Source organism: Coturnix japonica, chromosome 14, assembly GCF_054131305.1.
Source record: "Coturnix japonica strain WE chromosome 14, WE-NBRP24, whole genome shotgun sequence".
Classification (NCBI taxonomy): domain Eukaryota; kingdom Metazoa; phylum Chordata; class Aves; order Galliformes; family Phasianidae; genus Coturnix; species Coturnix japonica.
In genome coordinates, this window is record NC_140676.1 from 15917423 (window position 1) to 15936385 (window position 18963).

General features: G+C 42.9%; 3 protein-coding genes across 14 annotated transcripts in view; 2 read left to right on the forward strand and 1 right to left on the reverse strand.

Annotated features, from left to right (window-relative positions):
- On the forward strand, positions 1-6414 carry FBXO22 (F-box protein 22). 3 transcript variants are annotated; one of them, XM_015872467.3, is made up of 7 exons: positions 1-181; positions 257-389; positions 476-563; positions 771-866; positions 1452-1616; positions 2580-2745; positions 3868-6414. In XM_015872467.3, exons 1-7 carry the CDS (start codon positions 66-68, stop codon positions 4295-4297), a joined length of 1194 nt encoding a protein of 397 aa, XP_015727953.1. In that variant the 5' UTR covers positions 1-65; the 3' UTR covers positions 4298-6414. The 3 variants fall into 3 exon arrangements, with proteins under 3 accessions (XP_015727953.1, XP_085371991.1, XP_085371992.1); XM_085515865.1 differs by lacking the exon at positions 3868-6414 and adding an exon at positions 3774-3861; XM_085515866.1 differs by lacking the exon at positions 257-389.
- NRG4 (neuregulin 4) overlaps positions 4530-18963 on the reverse strand; it is a 24050-nt gene continuing 9616 nt past the window's right edge. For 4 of the 8 annotated variants that reach the window (XM_015872471.3, XM_015872472.3, XM_015872470.3 and 1 more), the window contains 4 exons: positions 13340-13489; positions 10892-10971; positions 10731-10809; positions 4530-10168 (listed from right to left, as the gene is read on the reverse strand). In XM_015872471.3, the coding sequence (XP_015727957.2) occupies positions 10793-10809; positions 10892-10971; positions 13340-13489 (247 nt within the window). In that variant the 3' untranslated portion in view covers positions 4530-10168; positions 10731-10792. Of the gene's footprint in view, positions 10169-10730; positions 10810-10891; positions 10972-13255; positions 13490-18963 lie in introns of those variants that run through there. The other 4 variants (XM_085515879.1, XM_085515880.1, XM_085515881.1 and 1 more) reach the window with 3 other exon arrangements.
- The window catches only part of TMEM266 (transmembrane protein 266), a 91284-nt gene continuing 78466 nt past the window's right edge, over positions 6146-18963 (forward strand). For 2 of the 3 annotated variants that reach the window (XM_085515848.1, XM_085515850.1), the window contains exon 1: positions 6146-17947. The gene's annotated coding sequence lies outside the window, so the exon portion shown is untranslated. The remainder of the gene's footprint in view (positions 17948-18963) is intronic. The other variant, XM_085515849.1, reaches the window with a different exon arrangement.

Genomic DNA, 18963 nt, shown 5'->3' on the forward strand with positions numbered 1-18963 from the left:
GGAAGCGGAAGCGCGTCCCGCCGTGCTCGGTGGGTGTCGGGTGTGGCGCTGAGCAGCGTGTGGCCATGGACACGGACATGGACGGGCCGGGGAAGGGCGGCCTCGTGCTCGGGAACCTGGCCGAGGTGGTGGAGCGCGTGCTCGGCTTCCTGCCCACCAAAGCGCTGCTCCGGGCCGCCTGGTAAGAGACGGGGGGGGGGGGTCGGGCGGAGTTGTGCACCGTTGTTGAGGTGACGGGCCGGGCGCTGTGTTGCAGCGTGTGCCGCCTGTGGAGGGAGTGCGCGCGGCGGATCCTGCGCACGCGGCAGCGGCTCAGTTGGGTGTCGGCGCTGGAGCCCGGCCCGCCCGGCGGACACGCGCTGCTCCGCGCCCTGCACACGGAGCTCCAGGTGCGTCGGGGGGCGGGGCCCGGTTCGTTCCTGCCGGGCGGGGCCGGTACCGGGGCGGCGTGACGAGCCCGCGCGTGTCCTTGCAGAGGGTGCACGTCCTGCCGCACACCGTGCTGTACATCGCCGACGCCGAGACGTTCAGCGGGCACGAGGAGTGTCACGAGCACAAGAAAGGTACCGCGGGACGGGCGGGGACCGGCGGGAGGAGCGAGATGAGGCCAACGGGGAACGAAGCGCGGCCACGGCTCGCGGCACTAAACGGGGGAATGGCGTCGGTAACGGCCGTGGCGCCAGAAGGGACCGGCCGGGGCTTCGTGTTCCTGTCAGCTTTGCAATGATCGCTTCAGCTCCTCCGCGCCGTTTTTGTTTCCTTTTCAATAGCCAGGAAAAGAAACAGCAAAGAAACAGCCCTTGCGATCGAGAAACTGTTGCCAAAGCGATGTCAGGTCCTTGGACTGCTCACCCCGGGGATCGTAGGTAGGAGCCTCCTTGGAGTGCTGCGCTCCTTAGTAGCGTGTTCGTGCCTGTCTTCTCACCTTCGGTTCTCATCCTGCAGTATACTAAGAGGAAACCTTCTTCCTTGTTTCTGTGTTTTCAAGGCATAGCTCGTGCCGTGCTTCTCAGCAGCAAAAGCTTTTATGTGTTAAAACGTTTTCTAGGCATTTGCTTGGTGTTTGCTTCCAGTCTCTGTCACTGCAGCCGTGACTAATAAGAACAGGCCTATAGCATGAAGGAGTACAGGGCTGCATAAACACCTGTGTGAAGTTAATAGCCGTGAACATTTGATTCTGTGCCTATGGCTGTTTGAGTACTTACTGTAAGGAAAATTAGTGTATATGTCTGTCTTCTCATGCAAAGTGACTTTAGCATCGTTTGTGGACAATGGAGCTATTACACCTTTCATCTTTCACAACAACAGCAAAAAAACATTCACGCCAGTTATCAGTTAGATGTGTTGTGATGGGAATGAGCTGTCACACTGTAAATTGCACATGCTGTTCTACCTCTTTTAGCCAGACACAAGTGTCAATCACTAATCTTTCTTTGTGTGTGTCTTTGTAGTTACCCCTATGGGTTCAAGCAGCAATCAGCCTCAAGAAATTGAAGATGGTGAAGCTGGGTTTGCTCTTTTGTTTCCCAAAATTGACGGGGTTAAAATCCAAACCTTCCATTTTCCTAAAGAAGTAAAGAATAGGGTCATTGATGAAAACAAATTTGCCGAAGCAGGTATGTCCTTGTTCTGCCTTCAGTGTGGGCTTTTGTCGAGTGTTTGGCTGCTCTTTGAGGATCCAGTGTGAAACTGCATGTGGGACCAGCAGCTCCTGTGCTGTGTTCACAGAGCACTGTGGCTCTGCAGGGCTGCTCTGGTAACCACCCATCTCTGTTCCACCCATTCTTGGGAGCACTGAGGTTATTATCCTGAGTTTGTCTCAAACTTCTTCATTCGTGCTGCAAGCAGAGCTGCTAAAGGGGAGCTGTTGGGTTTGAAGCAACCCAGTAATTGATTAAAATGAGTTTTGTGCCACAGGGAATTGTTTTGGCCATCACTGTTTAGAAAGGAGTGGGAAGGAGTTGCTGCTTTTCCTCAACAAAGTATTTTTGTTTTTAGATATGAAGTCGGGTGTTGTAGCAAGGAAAGGTATAAAGAAAAATTATCTGTCTTAATAATAACAGTTTACGTTCTTCATATTGTGTTTATGAAGAGTGATCTGAGAGCTCTGAGAGTCTTCCTGGAACCTGGAAGTTTCGTTCTTGGGATGGGAACAGGCTGATGCACACATCTTAATGGTTTTTAATTTTCTAAGTAAAGCTGTTTACTCCACTGTGGTTCTCATTGAACAACGTGTGTGCTCAGTTTGAATCTGTAAAAAGATAATTAGGACAGTGAAGTAAAACCCAAGAAGTGTGCCATGATAAAACTCAAATGCTCTGGGAAAGAAGCTGAAAGCAGGAGGAAGCAGCTACATCTACTTTTCGTCTCTGTTCTTTAATGAAATTCTCATGTGTGTAGGGAATGCAGCCCAGCTCATGAATACATGGCTGCCCTGTGTCTAGTTTTTCACTTGCAACAACACAAAGCCGTTGCTGGAGGCATTAGGTGTTATTTAAGGAGGAAGTAAAGAGTGTGTGCAGAACTCTTAGACATCAGGGGAAGTCAGAATAAGGGGACTGAAGTTCTCGTTTTTGTAGGCCTGAAGAATAATCCAGATCTTCGTGTGGTTCTTCTGTTCGGATACAACTCCTGGAAGTCTGGAGCTACTCGTTTTCTTCATCAAATAGTCAATCCTTTGAATGAAAAAAGTATCATCTTAGCTGGGGGACAAGTGGAGAGCTTTACGTCGCTCATCTCTGAGAAGTAGGTATATTTTTCATGGTAAATTGTGAGAAAGATTTAAAATGGGAAAAGCATTGCAGAAGCTGTAACTTTTTAGCTTTGTCATGTGCCAGTCAAGAGCTGTGAAGTGCTACATTTTGTTCAGGAGGATGTTTTCAGCTTCAGAAACCCTACTTTTGTTTATTGTAGTATGTGCTTGCTCTCTGGCTTTCAGGTAAATTATCACTCACTGTGACAGAGACCATTTATGTGACCATTCTGGTTTTATGTCAGCCTCGTTTTGGGTCACGTTACAGAGCTGAATATGCAGCCAGAGCTGTGCCCTGTGAGCACAAGTAGCTCCGCAAGGATGTGGCACTGCAAGGGCTGGGCTGGTTCTGACCCCATTAACCCCCATCCTTCCACCAAGAGCTCTGCAGGGAAGATTTGGGCCTCTTTGCTCCAGGTGCTCTGCTGAGTTGCTGGTGCATCCTCCCTGGAGTGTCCCATGTTGGGGACTGTGCTGCAGATGTACCTGTGGGCTCCTCTCATGCAGTGTTGGTCTGGACTCTATAGTAATAGATAGGAAATGGAGTTTTTTTGGGGTTTTTTTTGTTGGTTTGGGGTATTTTTTTCATCTAATTTAGGTAATTTTTGCATCTAATGCCATCTGCACCATTATTCCAGATCGGAGAGCTTTCTATATTAAACTATTACTAAGATAACATGAATAGGTAACCACTAAAACCAGTGTGAGTCTGGCCAACCCACAAACACAGACCCATAGCAACAGGAATCTGAAGCTCTTGCGGGCTGCTGCCTTGGTTTCATACATCAATGCTACTTATCTTTGGTTAAGTTTAACTTACAGTTCAGCTGGAATTACAGAGCTGCGATATGCACCAGCTGCTGAGTTTGGCAAGTGTTTGAGAGACAGGCTCATGATTAATCCCGGGTGATGGATGTGGAAGGTTTTCATCAGGAGAGGTTGCTGGAAAAAGATGGGGGGAAAAGCAAAAAGTTGGAGAGTTTGTTTCGTTTTTAACTATGGTGACTTTCAAACTCCCCAGGACACTGGTCTGTTTGGCAGCCCATTTGTGCTGCAGCAGAGTGCTGAAATGGTCGCACTGGGCTGCTCTCTAACTGAGGCCTGTTGCCTTTCAGTAATAACGCCCAGCCCAGCGATGCCTGTGGGGTGGTCGGGCTGGCTTTCAGCGGGCCCCAGATCCAGAGCGCCACAGTTCTGTTAGACCAGGACGTCGCTGATGAGAGGACAGCAGAAGCCGCCATGCAGCGTCTGAAAGCAGCAAACATCCCTGAGTGTAACACCATTGGCTTCATGTTCGCCTGTGTTGGTCGAGGATATCGGCATTATAAAACCAAACGGAACATGGAAGCGGATGCCTTTAGGAAATTCTTTCCAAATGTTCCCCTATTTGGCTTTTTCGGACATGGGGAAATAGGATGTGATCGGATAGTTACTGGGAATTTCGTGTTGAGAGAATGTAATGATGTAAAGGATGACCTGCTCCATGGTTACACTACTGTTATGACTCTCATTCATCTTGGTTCAACTAAAGCAAACCAGGCATAAATGTGTTTGCAATGCGTCAGTGAGCTGCTTTATCCTGAAGAGCGGACATCCAGAGCACTTCCCAAAGCATAAACACCATTTTCCTAACGTTATCAAATCCTGGAACAGTTGAATGTAATAGCTGTGAGGAAGCCTTGCCTTTCGTGTAACCCCCTGCACATGCTGAAATGGCAGGGAAAAGATACTGAATGGAGTTCTGCATTTGAAGAAAGCATCTTTTTTTCTGTGTGTGTGAAATGAGAACAGTTTGCACAAGTGGCAGTCAGAGGCCAAGCAGTCACCGTGTAGAATTAATACTTTGGTGTGCTCTACTGATGTATGCAGAACAGTCCAGAACTACCAACGTGCTGAAATACTGGTGCATGAAATCCACCATTTTGTGGGTTTAAGAGTGATGCACAGCCTGCACAGACCTGGATCCTATTTACAGAACTGAGTCATTTACTGGGTGAAACTCAAGGAAATCTTTAGGAACAAAACCAAGAAAGTGCTCATTAAATAAAGACAACGTTAAGTAAAGGCACCAGTCCTTTGTTCTTAGAGAAAAAAGCTCTAATCTAGCGAGGTACTCTCAGCTTTGAAGCTCATTTCACTGTCTTGAACTGCATTTCAGTCATCTTAAATACTTGATTTAGAACAAATCCCTGGCACGTTGTTTCTACCAGCAATCTTAGCCTTTGTGTACAGCATTTTACGCCATCAGAGTGGACTGCTTATCCTTCCTTTTAGATCCTCTTGTAGCACAGTCTTCACTGTTACAGACTTTTAAATCCACAGTACCAAAAAAGGAAGACTCTCCTTGGTATCTTTAAGAGGTTTTTAGCTTTTTAGTATGAAATTCTGTGCCACACAAGATCTGGTGATGTTCATTTCATCTCACACCCTACAACCTGGGCTTCTGCATGTTTTGTGAGCTGAAGATTTTACATCAGTCATTTTGGGTGCTGCAGCTGAAGGTAGTGTTACACAGTTCCACATAGGTACTTTCATCGTATTCCCAGCATAGCTCACAATAATCAGCTTTTACTTTCACTTGGCCACAGAATTACAAGAAAGTGAGATTTGTTTTGTACCGTTTCATCACGCTTTGAAATGCCTCATTGGGCATCTGTGCTGTTCTCAGTTAATTAAGAGGAAAATGCTTAGCTGTATATTGTACAACAATATAACGATCTTTTGCTGTCCATGTAAGAGCCGAGACTACCCTCGGCCACTTGCAGTCAACGTCTCCATGCTGTTTGGCATTGAGAGAGGCCTCACAAGCAGGGAGAGGTGCCTGTCCTGAGAGCAGAACTGCTGTCAGTGGGTGCAGAGCACAGGTGGCACTTTCCCACAGCTCTGGTTGTGGTGGTGGTTCTTAACTCAGAGACAGAGGATGTTATCATCTCCCTGTGGCCTTGCCAGGGACAGCAGGTCAGTAACTGTGTGTGACTTAGAACAGTCTTAGTTTCTGCATTTGGAAGAGGAAGTTGGGAAGTCAGTGTGCTTGAATTTAAGTGGATGACAGGGAGATGCATGTTTTCTCTTTTCAGCATAATGGGAACATCACTCTTGGCCCTCTATGACCATGTAGCATTACGTATTTAACAGTAGGCAAAGAATAGGTCTCGCTTCTGTAATGCAGACAGGACTTCTGTAGAAGCTGCCACAAGTTCTGTGAGTTCGGTCTAGTCGCCATCACAGCTGTTAGTATAAACCTGTCAACTTCAACCGACTTTTTGCTGCAGTAGAAGTAATGGAAGCATAATCAGCCACACATCCAGCACGTCCAGAAGTGCCCAAAGAAGCAGCTCATGAGCTTCAGCCATGGCACGACGAAGCAGAAAATGATTTGAAGGAGCTCATTGCTGGGGAGGTGTTCTCAGCTCAGTCCTTCAGCTAAAGGTACTTGTGAGTGTTGGAGGTAACCGCAGCACGAAGAATGCTCTGGTGGGGAAATTCCAAGGGCTTGCACCACATCCAGGATCATCTCCACCAGTGGGGAAGGGGGAGGAGCCCAGACGACACCAGAACCGAATTCTGCCTCCCCTGGACTGTGTCATCTGTCCCATGTGCCAGGGCACTGGTGTGGTACATAATATTGCTACGTATTTGATTAAAGTGTTTTGGTATCCACATTCCTCTTGCCTCCAAATTGTCATTTACTCTTAAACTGTGACAACTCCCAGTTATATTTGCTTAGCAGGTATCTCGTGCCACCTGTGTGGCTCAACAGACCCCAAGGCAGGGTGCGTTCTGAGCTGCTACAAAGAGCTGCAGTGCAGGCATTCAGACCTCTGTCACCCCAAAAGTGGATGAAGGTATGTGAATATTTGGTAATGGGGTCAGATGTGGATAGCAGTGCCTCTCATGCAGCATGAGACAACACAGAAGGACTTCTCTGATGATAGTTACCTGCACAGTTACAGCGGTGGTTGTAGTCTCCTGCAAGAGTATGTATAAGTGACTACAACAGGATTTTGTTTTGGTGAAGGAAAAAGGAGAACCTTCCAGACGAGGTCTGCAGAGAGGAGATTTTGCTGGCAGAAGGTAAAAAGCATTAATTTGCCCCATGTTTTGAATACGTGCTATCAAGTATTACTCATTATTTCCACTTTATGCATATCTCAATTAAGGAAGTGAACTGAGGGTGAAACAAAATATGACACGAGGCCAGCGGAGTGATGTATAACCTCTTATTTGCACCACCAAAACAGCAATACAAAAGAAAAACATCAAACTATTAACTAGAACTTTTATTTTAAAATTACTGCTGCAAAAATTCTCTTATTCTGGATTTTTCTGTTGTGTACAGCTGTAAGGAAGCAAGAATAACTTAACAGAAAGAAGCCATGTTAGGCTAAATTGGCACAATTGTGCTGATGGAAAGCAGTTTCAGTTAAAAACTGCAAAGAGGGTGAACTCGTTTCTTGTTACTGGCAGTGTCAGAAGGTTTGTTTGGGCCCAAGTTAATATTGGAACAAGCCCTATTTTAACAGAGGAGTGACTCATCCTGAATCATGCCCCCTTGGCAGCCAGCAGTAAACGCAGAGATGTAAATGATACAGCCAAACTTTGACTTTTAGAGCGAGTAGAGAAGGCTGGTAAGAGCATTAAACCTCAAACTGAGTTTTAACGAAGCCAAATGATTACATAACATTCTGATTTAATTAAAGGGCTACCTGAGCACGCTGAAAACATTAAGAAAATAATTATTTCTACCCAACAGCTGATTATTTTTCAAGATTATATTATGGAGGAGATAAAAAATGGAGGTTCAGACATTGCAGGTGGCTCATACTGATGCTGGCTCACCTATAGCTGAAGGTAGGGTGTTTTTCTACACAGGTAACACGCTGACATCGGAAAATGGAGATCTTTTCAAAGAAAGGCATCAGATGGGAATGCTGTGATGGGGAAAAGAATAGGAGCTACAATGTAGGCTCATATTACAGCCTTGTTAAGAAATGCCAGTGGATGGTCAGCTGCATCTTATAGCCCATAGAAAGCCTGTACAGAAATAGGAGTCACTGTTGACATTATAAATTAAAAGCAGTCTGTTCTAATTACACTGAAAACATTTATATGTTGCACAGATTGAAACAGAGATGAATTTAGAAGTGGTAGAAGCTGGTTTTAGTGTTCATTTGGGGAATGAAAACAGCGCTGTCTTGATGTTATTGCAGGTTTCACATCTACAAGCTTCTTTTCACGCAGCCTTAGGTAGCTGTAGGAATAATTCTCAGTGAAAGCCCTTCTGGAGTATCGCTCGGAGTGCTGCACCACAACACGGAACTGAGCTGCAGCCTGTAAGTACTTAAAAGAATTTGCATTTGGTACTTTGCTGAACTGCTCTTTGGTATCTGAGCACAGATTACATTGAACAGGTTAAAAATCACAATAAATAAACAAATAAAGCACCCGAACTGGATTCTGAATAAGCACAAATGGGTAATGTTACATACAGTAATGAGAAAAAAAATCAGATAGTTGGTGTCTGGATTCTTCTGATTATTTGATATAATCAGACAGTGACTGTGCATCCCAGCTATCTCAGTAACCTTGCCAGAGAATCATCACACGGTTCAGCTCTAAGGCTTTTTCCAAGCTCAGCAGGTACATCTTTGTTAATAGTCCTGTGTTGAAAGATGCTCGTATTGCAGGGGAAAATTCCTGCCCAAACTAATCCACGGTCCTTTCGGTTGTGATTTAAGTAGTGTGATGCCATTTAAACTGATGGAGGAGCAGTTTCAAAGATAGGAGATACTATATTCCTCAAAAACAGTGGTGAAGCGGAGAAGAGACCTCATTGCCCATCCCTGTGCAGACACACAGTGCTTTTCTGCAGTCCCCTGGCTCCAAGAACAGTATCTGATTGGAACCAGTGTTTTCTGTAGCTTTCTTGCTCACAGGACTACTTGCTTAACTTTGAAACAAGCGCTGCTGACAGCACTGTACAAGTTTATTAAATCAGAGGTAATGTGGGCTACCCTGTGGCGTTTGGTCAGCTTGAAATGAATTTATAGACCAATCTGGTGACCTGGAAGGCAAATTCACCAAGCTTAAGAATGGAAAGAATTAATTTTAGAAGCTGAAACGTTCTCAATTGCAATGGATGCGAAGCAATGTGGGCTGCTAATAGGATTTCATTCAGAGATAACGTCGTTTCATAGATGGACTTGTTTGCATGTAAGTACCCGTTTGATTTATTCATTCTCACTTTCTGTACAAACTGTTTCCCAAATAATGCAGATGTGAGTGGTAATACTGAAGAACTATTCCACGTCTGTCCAGAAAGCCGAGAGGGTTTTAACAGTTCACAGAGTACAACTTCAGTCCATTCATTTTCCACATCTTGTAGTAATATTTCCTCCCTCAATTTCCATTTCAGATGGCTGTAAGCCTTTTCAGTGAAAACAGTGGTGCTGAACATTACTGTTAGTCTGAATGTCTGGTGATCAATAATGCACAGAGGTTTCCTGACAGCAGCCTTCTCTGACTAAATCCCACTGAGGCTGTGCAGAGTATTTCAGCTAACTCTGATGCTGATGTAGCTGTCAGTATTTTTGCTTATCTCCTGAACTCTGAATCTAACAGTGGCGTGTCCGTACGCGATGAAAAATCACTTTGCTCTTCCCTAGCCTTTAAAACAGTATTAACAATGTCCTCCCAAGTAACTGATAATGGTTTGGAGTCCCAAAACCAGCATGTAAGCTGGTTAATTTGAGGAGGAACCTATGCTTTATCTAACTGGAACATTTCTTGTTCAGGTTCTCTGGTTGATCGGACGTTTTCCTGCAGATGCTGAGCTTTCACTTGTACTCCAGCTTTGACAGTCCTCAGAAAGTAATACATTTTTCTCTGTTGTGTTCTAAGAGTTGTTATCTTAGGATTTCCTCGTTGACTTCTAACTGTATGCACTGGAACACTTTGCCTTTTCTTCTTTGTCTTGCTGCATTTGCATCTACATGTGTGTAAGATACATGCTATCTTTTCTGATGCCAGAGCATGTAGTGCACACCCCAGGAGCTGACACTTATTCACATTTTTCTTTCCACCTTCATTTTTACCCACCTTCTTTTCCTTTATTTCAGAGATGAGAAATCTGCATTCTGCCTTCTTTTCCCTTTCACTTGCTGAAATTTTCTCCAGCTTTTCCTTCAGGACAACATTGTAGATCCCACGTAGTGAGCTGCTGGGTGATGTGCTGCTGTATAAATACATACTGTTCTTGCTGGTCACAGCCTCCAGTGGTAGAAACGTGATGAAAGTAGGACTGTTCAATTCATGTTTTCTGTGCCTCTCAGTACCCAGCCATTCTCTTTGTGTCATCAGGGAAGGAAGAGAGACAGACCATGTCACTTGACCTCTCTTTGCCTGAGTAACATAATCCTGTAAGGAACCAGAGAGCGATACATATATTGGTGTAATGAGCAAATGGTGATAGGGATAAAACAAATGTATTGTTACAGAGGTCAGCACTTGTCTAACCAAGACAGCTGGCTGCATATTGGTTTGTTTCAGGGATGGACACGAGGAATAAAATCCCTGATATCTGTCCTCCATAAAATTGAAGGCGGGATTCCTTGTCAGTGAGATTTTTAGAAGGCAACACCAAAATATCAAAGAAGGTGCCTTGCTTAGCATTAGAGATGTATATCAAAGGGTAAGTACAATAAACAGAACTTCTTTTTACCATTACCAATCTGTTCTCTTAGTATTGTCTTTGAATTAAAATCTTGCACCAGGAAGCTGACCTGTACATCAGCATTGGTACCTCACCCTCTGTAAACAAAAGCCCAACTACTGCCTTGAGAAGAGTAATTTTTTTCCCTCCCGTTTGGTAAATGTATTGTGAAGCAGCCCAAATCCTGGACGTGTAACATGACTGTAAGTTTTGAAGCAGGCCTCCTATCGGTGTGCTTTCTTTTCTTAACCCTCTTACCATACCAACCTCTATAGCTGTTAGGGTTGCTCTGCACTTCATTTTCTCACCATTCTTCCACTCTTAATGCTTTACTCCGTTATTATTTCTGAAAAACAAGCAAAGCAAATGCTTTTCACTCAATAAATCTTCTTCCCCTGCTTCCATCACTTCATTTTAAACGCACTCACTGTTGCAGCCATTGCTGCTTGTGGTCTCAACCAGGTGGGCACCACACTCTGAGGAACTTGTCCTTGTGATGGTGGCTTTCCTGACCATAGGACAAAAAGAAATGGAGAAAAAACAATACAGAATGAAAAGTTATCAGAGAAATATTAGAGAGTATTAAAGAAACATTAATTATCTGATACTTCCACTAGGAAAAAATAGTTAACACTGCTCTTCTGCAATTACTCCTTAATTAACACTCGGCATTTCTGTGAAGCATGTATTTGAGGAAGAACAGAGATCAGAGGCAGGACAGAGCACTTGGACCTACAAGGCTTCTCTCCTGAAGTTAATGTCCCAGTCTGACTTGTCAGGATTTTATTAAACAATGAGGAGATAACACAAAATCGTTTAACTTATCTTTACTTCTCTGAGCATTTGGAAGGGAAATTTCAATAGTGTGATAATTTCTGCATATCCTTCAGATAGAGCTTTCTCTTGCTTTCTCTTTCCTTCTTTTTTTTTAATAGTAATTAGACATCTGCTCTCTTCAGAAGAGTCATGAGCTGTTCTCCTTTCTGTCCAGTTTGCATCCTGTGGAGGTACAACTCCCCCACAAAATCTGCTGTCTTGGATAGCTCGGATGGCTTTATTCCTAGACCGGTGGCTTTGGCTGGCCGAGTTCCCATTCATTGATATAAGCTTATCATGCAGGTATTTTGGCATTTCAATATGGTCTTATAATGCAGTATACAAATAAATTGCAGTTATTCTAGTTCTCCTTGGGGTTTCCTCTACCCCTCTAAGTATGGCACTCAGGCGTATTTTTTATTGATATAGATCTGTTCTATGCAGAATATAAATCAGCTACATCGTCAGACTCAGCTGGACACCTACCTGTGCAACCTGGTCTAGGGAGCCTGCTTTAGAAGGGGGTTGGACTAGATGATCTCTAGAGGTCTGTTCCAGCCCCAACAATTCTGTGACTCTTTCTTAATTGTCTTCCAGTAACCTTTGTACAATGTTTCTGGAGAAGGAAGGGCCAGATGGACCTCTGCTGCCCCATGAACTGCTTGTAGCAAAACATGCCATCCCCATAGCAGGGATTTTGAATGCTTTCCTATTTTCCTCTGAACACAACTGCAGACTCATCCTGTATCAGCCTTCTGTAGAGAAGTTAATTGTGATTTTGAGATTTCCCAAGTTAGTCTGGTATGAAAGCTACATCCATGGGCAGCTAACTAAGTCTCTAATAGGCTTTACTGCTTGTTCTGCCTAAGTAAATTGATTTCTATAAAGAAATGCGGTTTTTGAGGTTCACCTTCCAACCATACGAAAGAGGACCTGGGCAGACCTGTTATGTTATGCTAAGCTTCTGTGCTTTGGTATGTGAGGGTCTTTGACCATAAAACTTAGTAAATTGGCTCCAGCTACTGTATGCAAGAGGAAGAAGCTTCTGTAATGGATTAGTCTTTGAGTTTTATGCTCTCTGAAGACTCCGTAGAAACAGTTATATGAGACACTGTGTTATTTATGTAACATAAAGCAATGCTTCCAAGATCACACCAAGGAAGAGATGTCACACTGGCTTCATAAGGGAGAGTTTATCTTAGAGCTTCAAAACATATCTGGGGGTATTTCTCAATGGAGATGCTTTTCATCTCCCAGAGATTGTCAGCAAGTGTTTTCTGTCTCCAGAGCAACACCGCTCCATTAGCAGAGATGACACAGCCTCAGAGCATCACCACAGGAGAGCCAGGCTTCTGCCTCTTCTGCCACAGCTACCAACACAGGGAGCAATTAGTGCCCCAGTGCAAATTGCTCTCAGTTGGATCCGGAATGATAACACCAGCAAGAGGTCTGCTGGCTGTTGTACACAGACAAGCAATGGTATTTGAATAGCATCATGTTTGCTGAGCACTGGTGCTGTGTGCTGGTCCAAACACATGCACACATGGCTACAGTCAGCTTTGTTTTTCAATTCATTTTTCACTAAGTTGTCTTATAGAGGCATAAATACGTACTGTACCTCAAAAACAAGGGAGGACATAAAAGATTGACTTTCTTACACAAATAGGAGCTGTATAAAGGCATCAGTTACTTTGGCTGCCAACTGCATTGAAGCTGCACTTTGGTAATTGACCTCTACTTCTTAATCTTTGGACAACGTAAGGGTTTACTGATATTTTAAGATATTAATGGTAACTCCAGGTGTAACGTATGATATCTCCAAAAGCGGTCTGATAGTTGCTTATAGAAAGCAACTAGAAGTAATAGCTTAGAAAAGACACTTAGAAGGAAGTGAAACATTATAAGCAACAAGTTGAGACATCCACATTAATTATGCTAAATAACCACACAAACCTTATGGATAATGCATTACATACTTTTATATTCAAATAATTAGTACATGATTACCAGAAGCAATTTCTACTTGATTAAATAGCTTCAGCACTCAGAAGTGCTTTTACCTGCAAAGGAAGTAGAATGTTCCAATTAAAAGAACTCCGAGAAGGAGAAGTGAAGCCAAGAGAACTGCAAACAGGTCACCTTTGGTTTGAGACTTGATGCTGGGCAGCAACACTTCTTCGCAGCGTGCTCCTGTATAATTCTCAATGCACCTGGGAAGCCAAGTTGTATATGAATGAGAGCATTTGTGTGTCATCTAACATGAAAAGTCTTTTTGTCTTAAGTGGGGTGAGAAGTTTAGATTTCTTTCATACACACTTTCTTAGGGCACTTCCACTTGCCTCGTATTTCTGGGCATTTGAGCATTACGTTTATATTCTGATTCATACTGTTGTTCCATAGAATTGTTGTGTGTTTCTCAATATGTTTATTGGATTAACAGTGTATCACAAAGTTAAATCTGCCTCTTTCATAGGTAGATTTAATTAAATCCAGCTTTTTAGTGTTAACTGAGTTATCCCACAGGATCCCATCTCGCATGCAGTAGTCATACTTTCTTTTCTTTTGTGTAACCTGTCACTGTTCTTTGTTGAAGAGCTCGTATTGTCAGCTGAATAGATCAAGGAAATGGGAATTCATCTAAGACACCTAAAGAGCAAAGACACTCCAACTGCAAAGGTAGTTTTATGTCAGTGAAATAATTTGTTCCAGAAAATAATTCGTGTTCAGTGAATGACTCTGAGAGACTTAAAGGTTTCCCTACTGTGCCTATTTCACATAGTGAGCTTCTGAAAAGCAAAGAGAGGATTCACAATGCATCAGAAGCTACAGAAGAGGCAAAAAGTTTTGCAGAGTGCAGAAAACATGTTGAACACTTACGTTTCTTTCAGACAAGACTTGTTTGCACGTCTAGGCAGTCAGCTTAGGCACTCTAGGGAACAAGGCTTCTGAGGAGCTGCAATGAGCTGCCTTAAACTACTTGTTATGCAGAAATTTGGCTCATCTTATGAAATGACTACAGCCTGAACAAGTGCTCTGGGACTTCTGCCTCGATATTGAGACATTACTAGGAATGAAAGGAACACATAAAACCTCCTTGGTTTGAAGAATAGTCCCACCCAACCTGCAACAGGAAACCTGGTGTTTATTGAGAAGATTCAAATAGAACTGCCTTCCTTGCTGGTAAGTAATACATCTGAGGGAGGAAAAAGAAACTCCATCCATGAGAAGGAGGCTTCCTTTGTGATGACAATGTTGTAGACAATCCTGTTGCATCTAATTGTTCTTAGGTAGTTTGCAGGGAGGAAATTGAAGGATATGGAAATGGAGGATAGCCTTAAAATATGGGTTTTCTATTTGTCTTTCATTGCATATAGACATGAGCAGGCCTTAAATGGCAGCTTGGGAGGGGAGTGGTGTCTGTATGTAAAGTGAAGACAGAGAAGACTGACTTATGTAAGGCTGAAGCTTGGTCTGCTGCTTTCAGAAGATGTCTGTACAACAGCAAAACCCTTAGAGCTCCCAGAACAACCTCCTGACAGAGCAATTAGAATCAGAACAGTAAGGGCTGGACAGATTCCCCCAGTTCATACTGGAGTTGTGTGCCTCCTGTAGCCTGATGTCTGTAAGCAGCAGAAACAGAATCATAACCAGAGACACAAACGGAGATGTGACCATGGTCTAGGGCCAAACGTGAAGGGCTGCATGGGAGAATCATGTGGGGTTTTTTATGGTCTGTTTTAGTAGAAGTAGTAGTAGCAATAACATTGTTATTATTAATAGTGTTAACATGATTAATAGTATTATTAATAACACTGTTATTTTTCACTGCACTGCTTATATGAGCTGAGCTAACCATTGCCAGAGCTGCTGTGAGAGATGATGACTGGGGATAAACTAAAACAGTCAGACTGCTGTGAATGTTTCCATGTGTGTAGGTTGAAAGAGCTCTGAGGACAAGACAGCAGCTTCTGTAAAGGCATTCATATTGTGATGGCTAAGTGTAGGTGAGGAACTGAAGCAGGGACACAGAAGGTGCCTTGCTGCTTGTCATTCTCTATGGGGGGGGGGGGGGTTGAAGAATTAGCGTACCAAACAAGTTCTTGTTGCATGTTGGGCATGTAGGTCTAGTTGACTATAATGGGTTTTATGCACAAAAAGTAAGTGTATCTACAAGGAAGACTGCAAAGGAAACGCTGGAGCTATGTATAGATGGTGCCACAAGGTGCTGATTATTATTTAATGAAGCTTCCAGCATGTTTGCATCTCTGAGAACCAGTGATAACCTGTCACCCAAAGGAGATAATGATCTCCCTCTGAGATGGAGAGGGATGGAGAGCTGCCTGGATGACAGCTGAGCCCTCTGCCAGGCCAGGCTGTGCTGTAAACCCATGAGCTGTGATGGCAGCAGCAATGGCCCAGATATTACAAGGACAAGCACTGGGGTATGTCAAAGAACAGTAGCAGAGGAAGTAACTGATAGAGCTGTATTGTTTAAGAGATTACTATATATCCTCAGTGTTCTCCATTTTGAGTTCTTCTTCTTATGTTTGGCTTAAAAAAATTGTGTGTGTGGGGAGAAGGCATCTGAAGCTCTGAGATGTTTCAATACTAAAACTGTAATAACCCATTAAATAAAGCAGGTAACCTGGAAGTTGTCACCAGTTAATACCATGCAACCTAATGCAAGTCATGTCAATAAATATTCTGAAAACATTTAAGTGAAATTTGGTTTGCACTTCACGTGGCATACTTTAATTCACAGTGTGTTTTCCACTCCAGCCTGGATTTACTGTAAAGCTGAGGGATTAAAGAGCATGCAGCTTCTCTGCTACGTCACAGTGTAATACTTCAGCTCCTCTGGTTGGGTGCCAATCATTGCTGACCTTAGGCTTACCTTATTTTGAAAGGTTTTGTATCCTGTGCTGTGCTCAGGAAATCTAGAACCAAACTAACTGTAAAATGGTGTTTTGCTATAAAAACTCACTCGGTAAATGGCTTAGAAATTCATATTGATCAAAAATATGTACGCTGAAGTTAAACTGCTCTTCATTTTTCTTGATTTTAGCACTTATTCTGCAAAATCTTCTTAAGGAATTTATTGCATCACAGAAAATGGAAAGCACTTTATTAAGTGACTGCGTTCTGTATGTATCTGTGTATGTGTTTGTGCTCCTCTCTGTTTCTATTACTGAAGGTCTCGCTTCTTGCTATTTCTGGCACTGAAGTCAGAATAATGTGTGACATGGGCAACTTCAGGCTCTATCTGAGCTCCATAACATATTTAGCGATCTCAATTGCCACTGGCAGCTGCAAGGTATGATTTCAGATAAGAGATTAAAAAGGGGTTAAGGGGGAAGGATCAGCCAAGAAGGAAAAATGTCGAGCATATCATAATCCAACAAATAGATTGCTGTCAGCATATCACTGCGCTCACTTGGTATGGCTCCCAGAACCAATTTTCTGTGACTTATGGACTAATACTTCAGTACTAAAGGTCTTCAGTACAGGTCTAAACTATTACATAAAGAACTACTAACATGTACTAACATTTCCTTTTAATTCTTTGTATTCAAAAATAAAATCTAAGTCTTGTGCAGATGACTGGAAAGGAAAAAAGATAATCCCATCACTTATTAAAGCTCCAATCAAACAGCCACCATTTCCAAAGGACAATGTGAGACTTTTCAGAGTTACTGCACTCAGCTGCTGGGAGAAGGAAAGACAGGTGTACTGCTCTGACTGCTTGAGATAATGCTTCAGGTATTTATTGTAAGTATGGTGGCATTTCAGGAGCCTATTGCTGAGAACCTGCAGCATAATTTAAGAATAGAAATGTAGCTTGAGTAGGGCATTGTTCTCTGGCAAGTGAGAGATAAATGCTTCGTAGAACTGAATAAAATAACAGCAATAGAGAAGGGAATATAATATTCATAGAAGCATTCTTGAATACCAGTGAAAACTGTCAAATAATGCTAGGCTAAAATGAGACATGAAGAACAAATAAACTTGGTATAAACTGAAGCTTATAGAAAAGTTCTAGAGAACATGTATAAAGGGAGCTAAGTCAGTGGTCCAAAGGAAAAATGAAGCAGGAAGAAATAAAGATGATCTTTCTAGCTAAAGGAAGTCACATAGATAGATCAGGTTAAAATGACAGGGGTGGAGAAGTGTTGAGAATTACTAGACTGAGCTGGCTTAAACAATCCATGGAAGCCATATTCATGCTCTGCTTAAAGATGAACATAGGGGGAAAAAAAGGAATGCAATGGCAGAGTTGCAAACAGGTCATTGAAACTGTAGCAAGTTGCTCCTAAATAGAAGACAGAGCCAGATGTTTAAAGCAGTCCTGAGCCTTCAAGAGGAAAAGGAGCCACGAGGCCTAGGATTCTAAGGGGAAAACTTATTCATATAGTCAAGTTCATATAGCTTTTGTAGGAACAGAAAAAATGAGATTGGGTATCTCTTGGTTGCATTTCCATAATCAAATGTACAGCTAATGTGGTCCTACCAATAGGCTCTTCTGTTTTGCATTTTCAGAAATGCTTTAACTGAACATGTTCAAATACTGGCTTCCATGAGTTTTTACGAAGGAGCTGGTGCTGATGTGCAAACCAGTGGAGGGCTGTGTTAAATACACAATGACCAATGCTTTAAGACAACCAAGAAAGGTAAGGGTTTCTGTGTCAAGTCTTTTCCTGAAATTGGTGGGAAAGAAAATTAGCAGACATCAAGAGCAAGCAGCAAAACTTACTCAAAAAATCTCCTTACACTGTTGCATCATAGAGCACTAAATATTGCAGTGGTGTTGCATACTCAGTGGCTGCAAGCAGGACAGAAAAGCAGCCTCTAGCAAGCATGTGGTTTAGGAACAGAGTCCAGACTGATGGGTACTTATATGGTGTCTTCTAGAAGTAGTCAGGTCTAATAGACACGACTTTAAAAGTCAGTAACCACTCTAGGTTGACCTCGTTTATAATGGATACCTAAAAGCAGAACAAAAGCTAAACATGATATACTTATAGTTGTTAAATAAGGCAGGGGCTTGAATGAATGAGTACAAATGATGTAGAAGCCTGCTTCTGGGCTGTAACATTAGTATGTTATAACAATTACTTGTGGTCACCAGGCTGGGTTGCACAGTAACATTTGCACGCTGGCAGCCTGCTGTATTAGTACACACAGTCTGTTGGCTCTGAATAGTCCTGCGTAGCATTCTAAAGTTGATTTTTTTTTAATGGAAAAAAATATATCTAAGAAAGGAACATTTCTAATACAGTCAGATTTGAGAGACAGCAGCCTTCAGATGTTTGAGAACGGCTGTGAGCCCAGACATTCCTCTTACAGAGAGCATCCAGGCTTCTGCTTTCCTTGTTGCCAACACACGCCCACGTCCACGTGCTCACGCACACACCCACATCTCTTGTCAGATCAGAGGAGCAGCTCTTATATATGAACTTAATATAGCAGCTGTGCTGGAGACAAAACACTGACATAACACGTTAATCAGAACTACCCACAGCAGCATCAATAAAAGGGTGGAAGGAAATAGATGGCATTGAATTAGATGTCAGGACACGACCAGCAGGACTGGAATTACAGTTAGAGATCAGAAAGCATCAATAAAAAAATCAACACAGCAGCTTTCCAATAACACAAAGCATTACTGCAGTCTCCTTTGCAGACA

What these genes read in the sequence shown, in the direction of transcription:
- FBXO22 (XM_015872467.3), top strand. Translation starts at nt 66, where the DNA reads ATGGACACGGACATGGACGGGCCGGGGAAGGGCGGCCTCGTGCTCGGG. An exon ending in GCTCACCCCGGGGATCGTAG is followed by an intron (nt 867 to 1,451) that starts GTAGGAGCCTCC and finishes GTGTCTTTGTAG; the next exon opens with TTACCCCTATGGGTTCAAGC. An exon ending in AAACAAATTTGCCGAAGCAG is followed by an intron (nt 1,617 to 2,579) that starts GTATGTCCTTGT and finishes TCGTTTTTGTAG; the next exon opens with GCCTGAAGAATAATCCAGAT.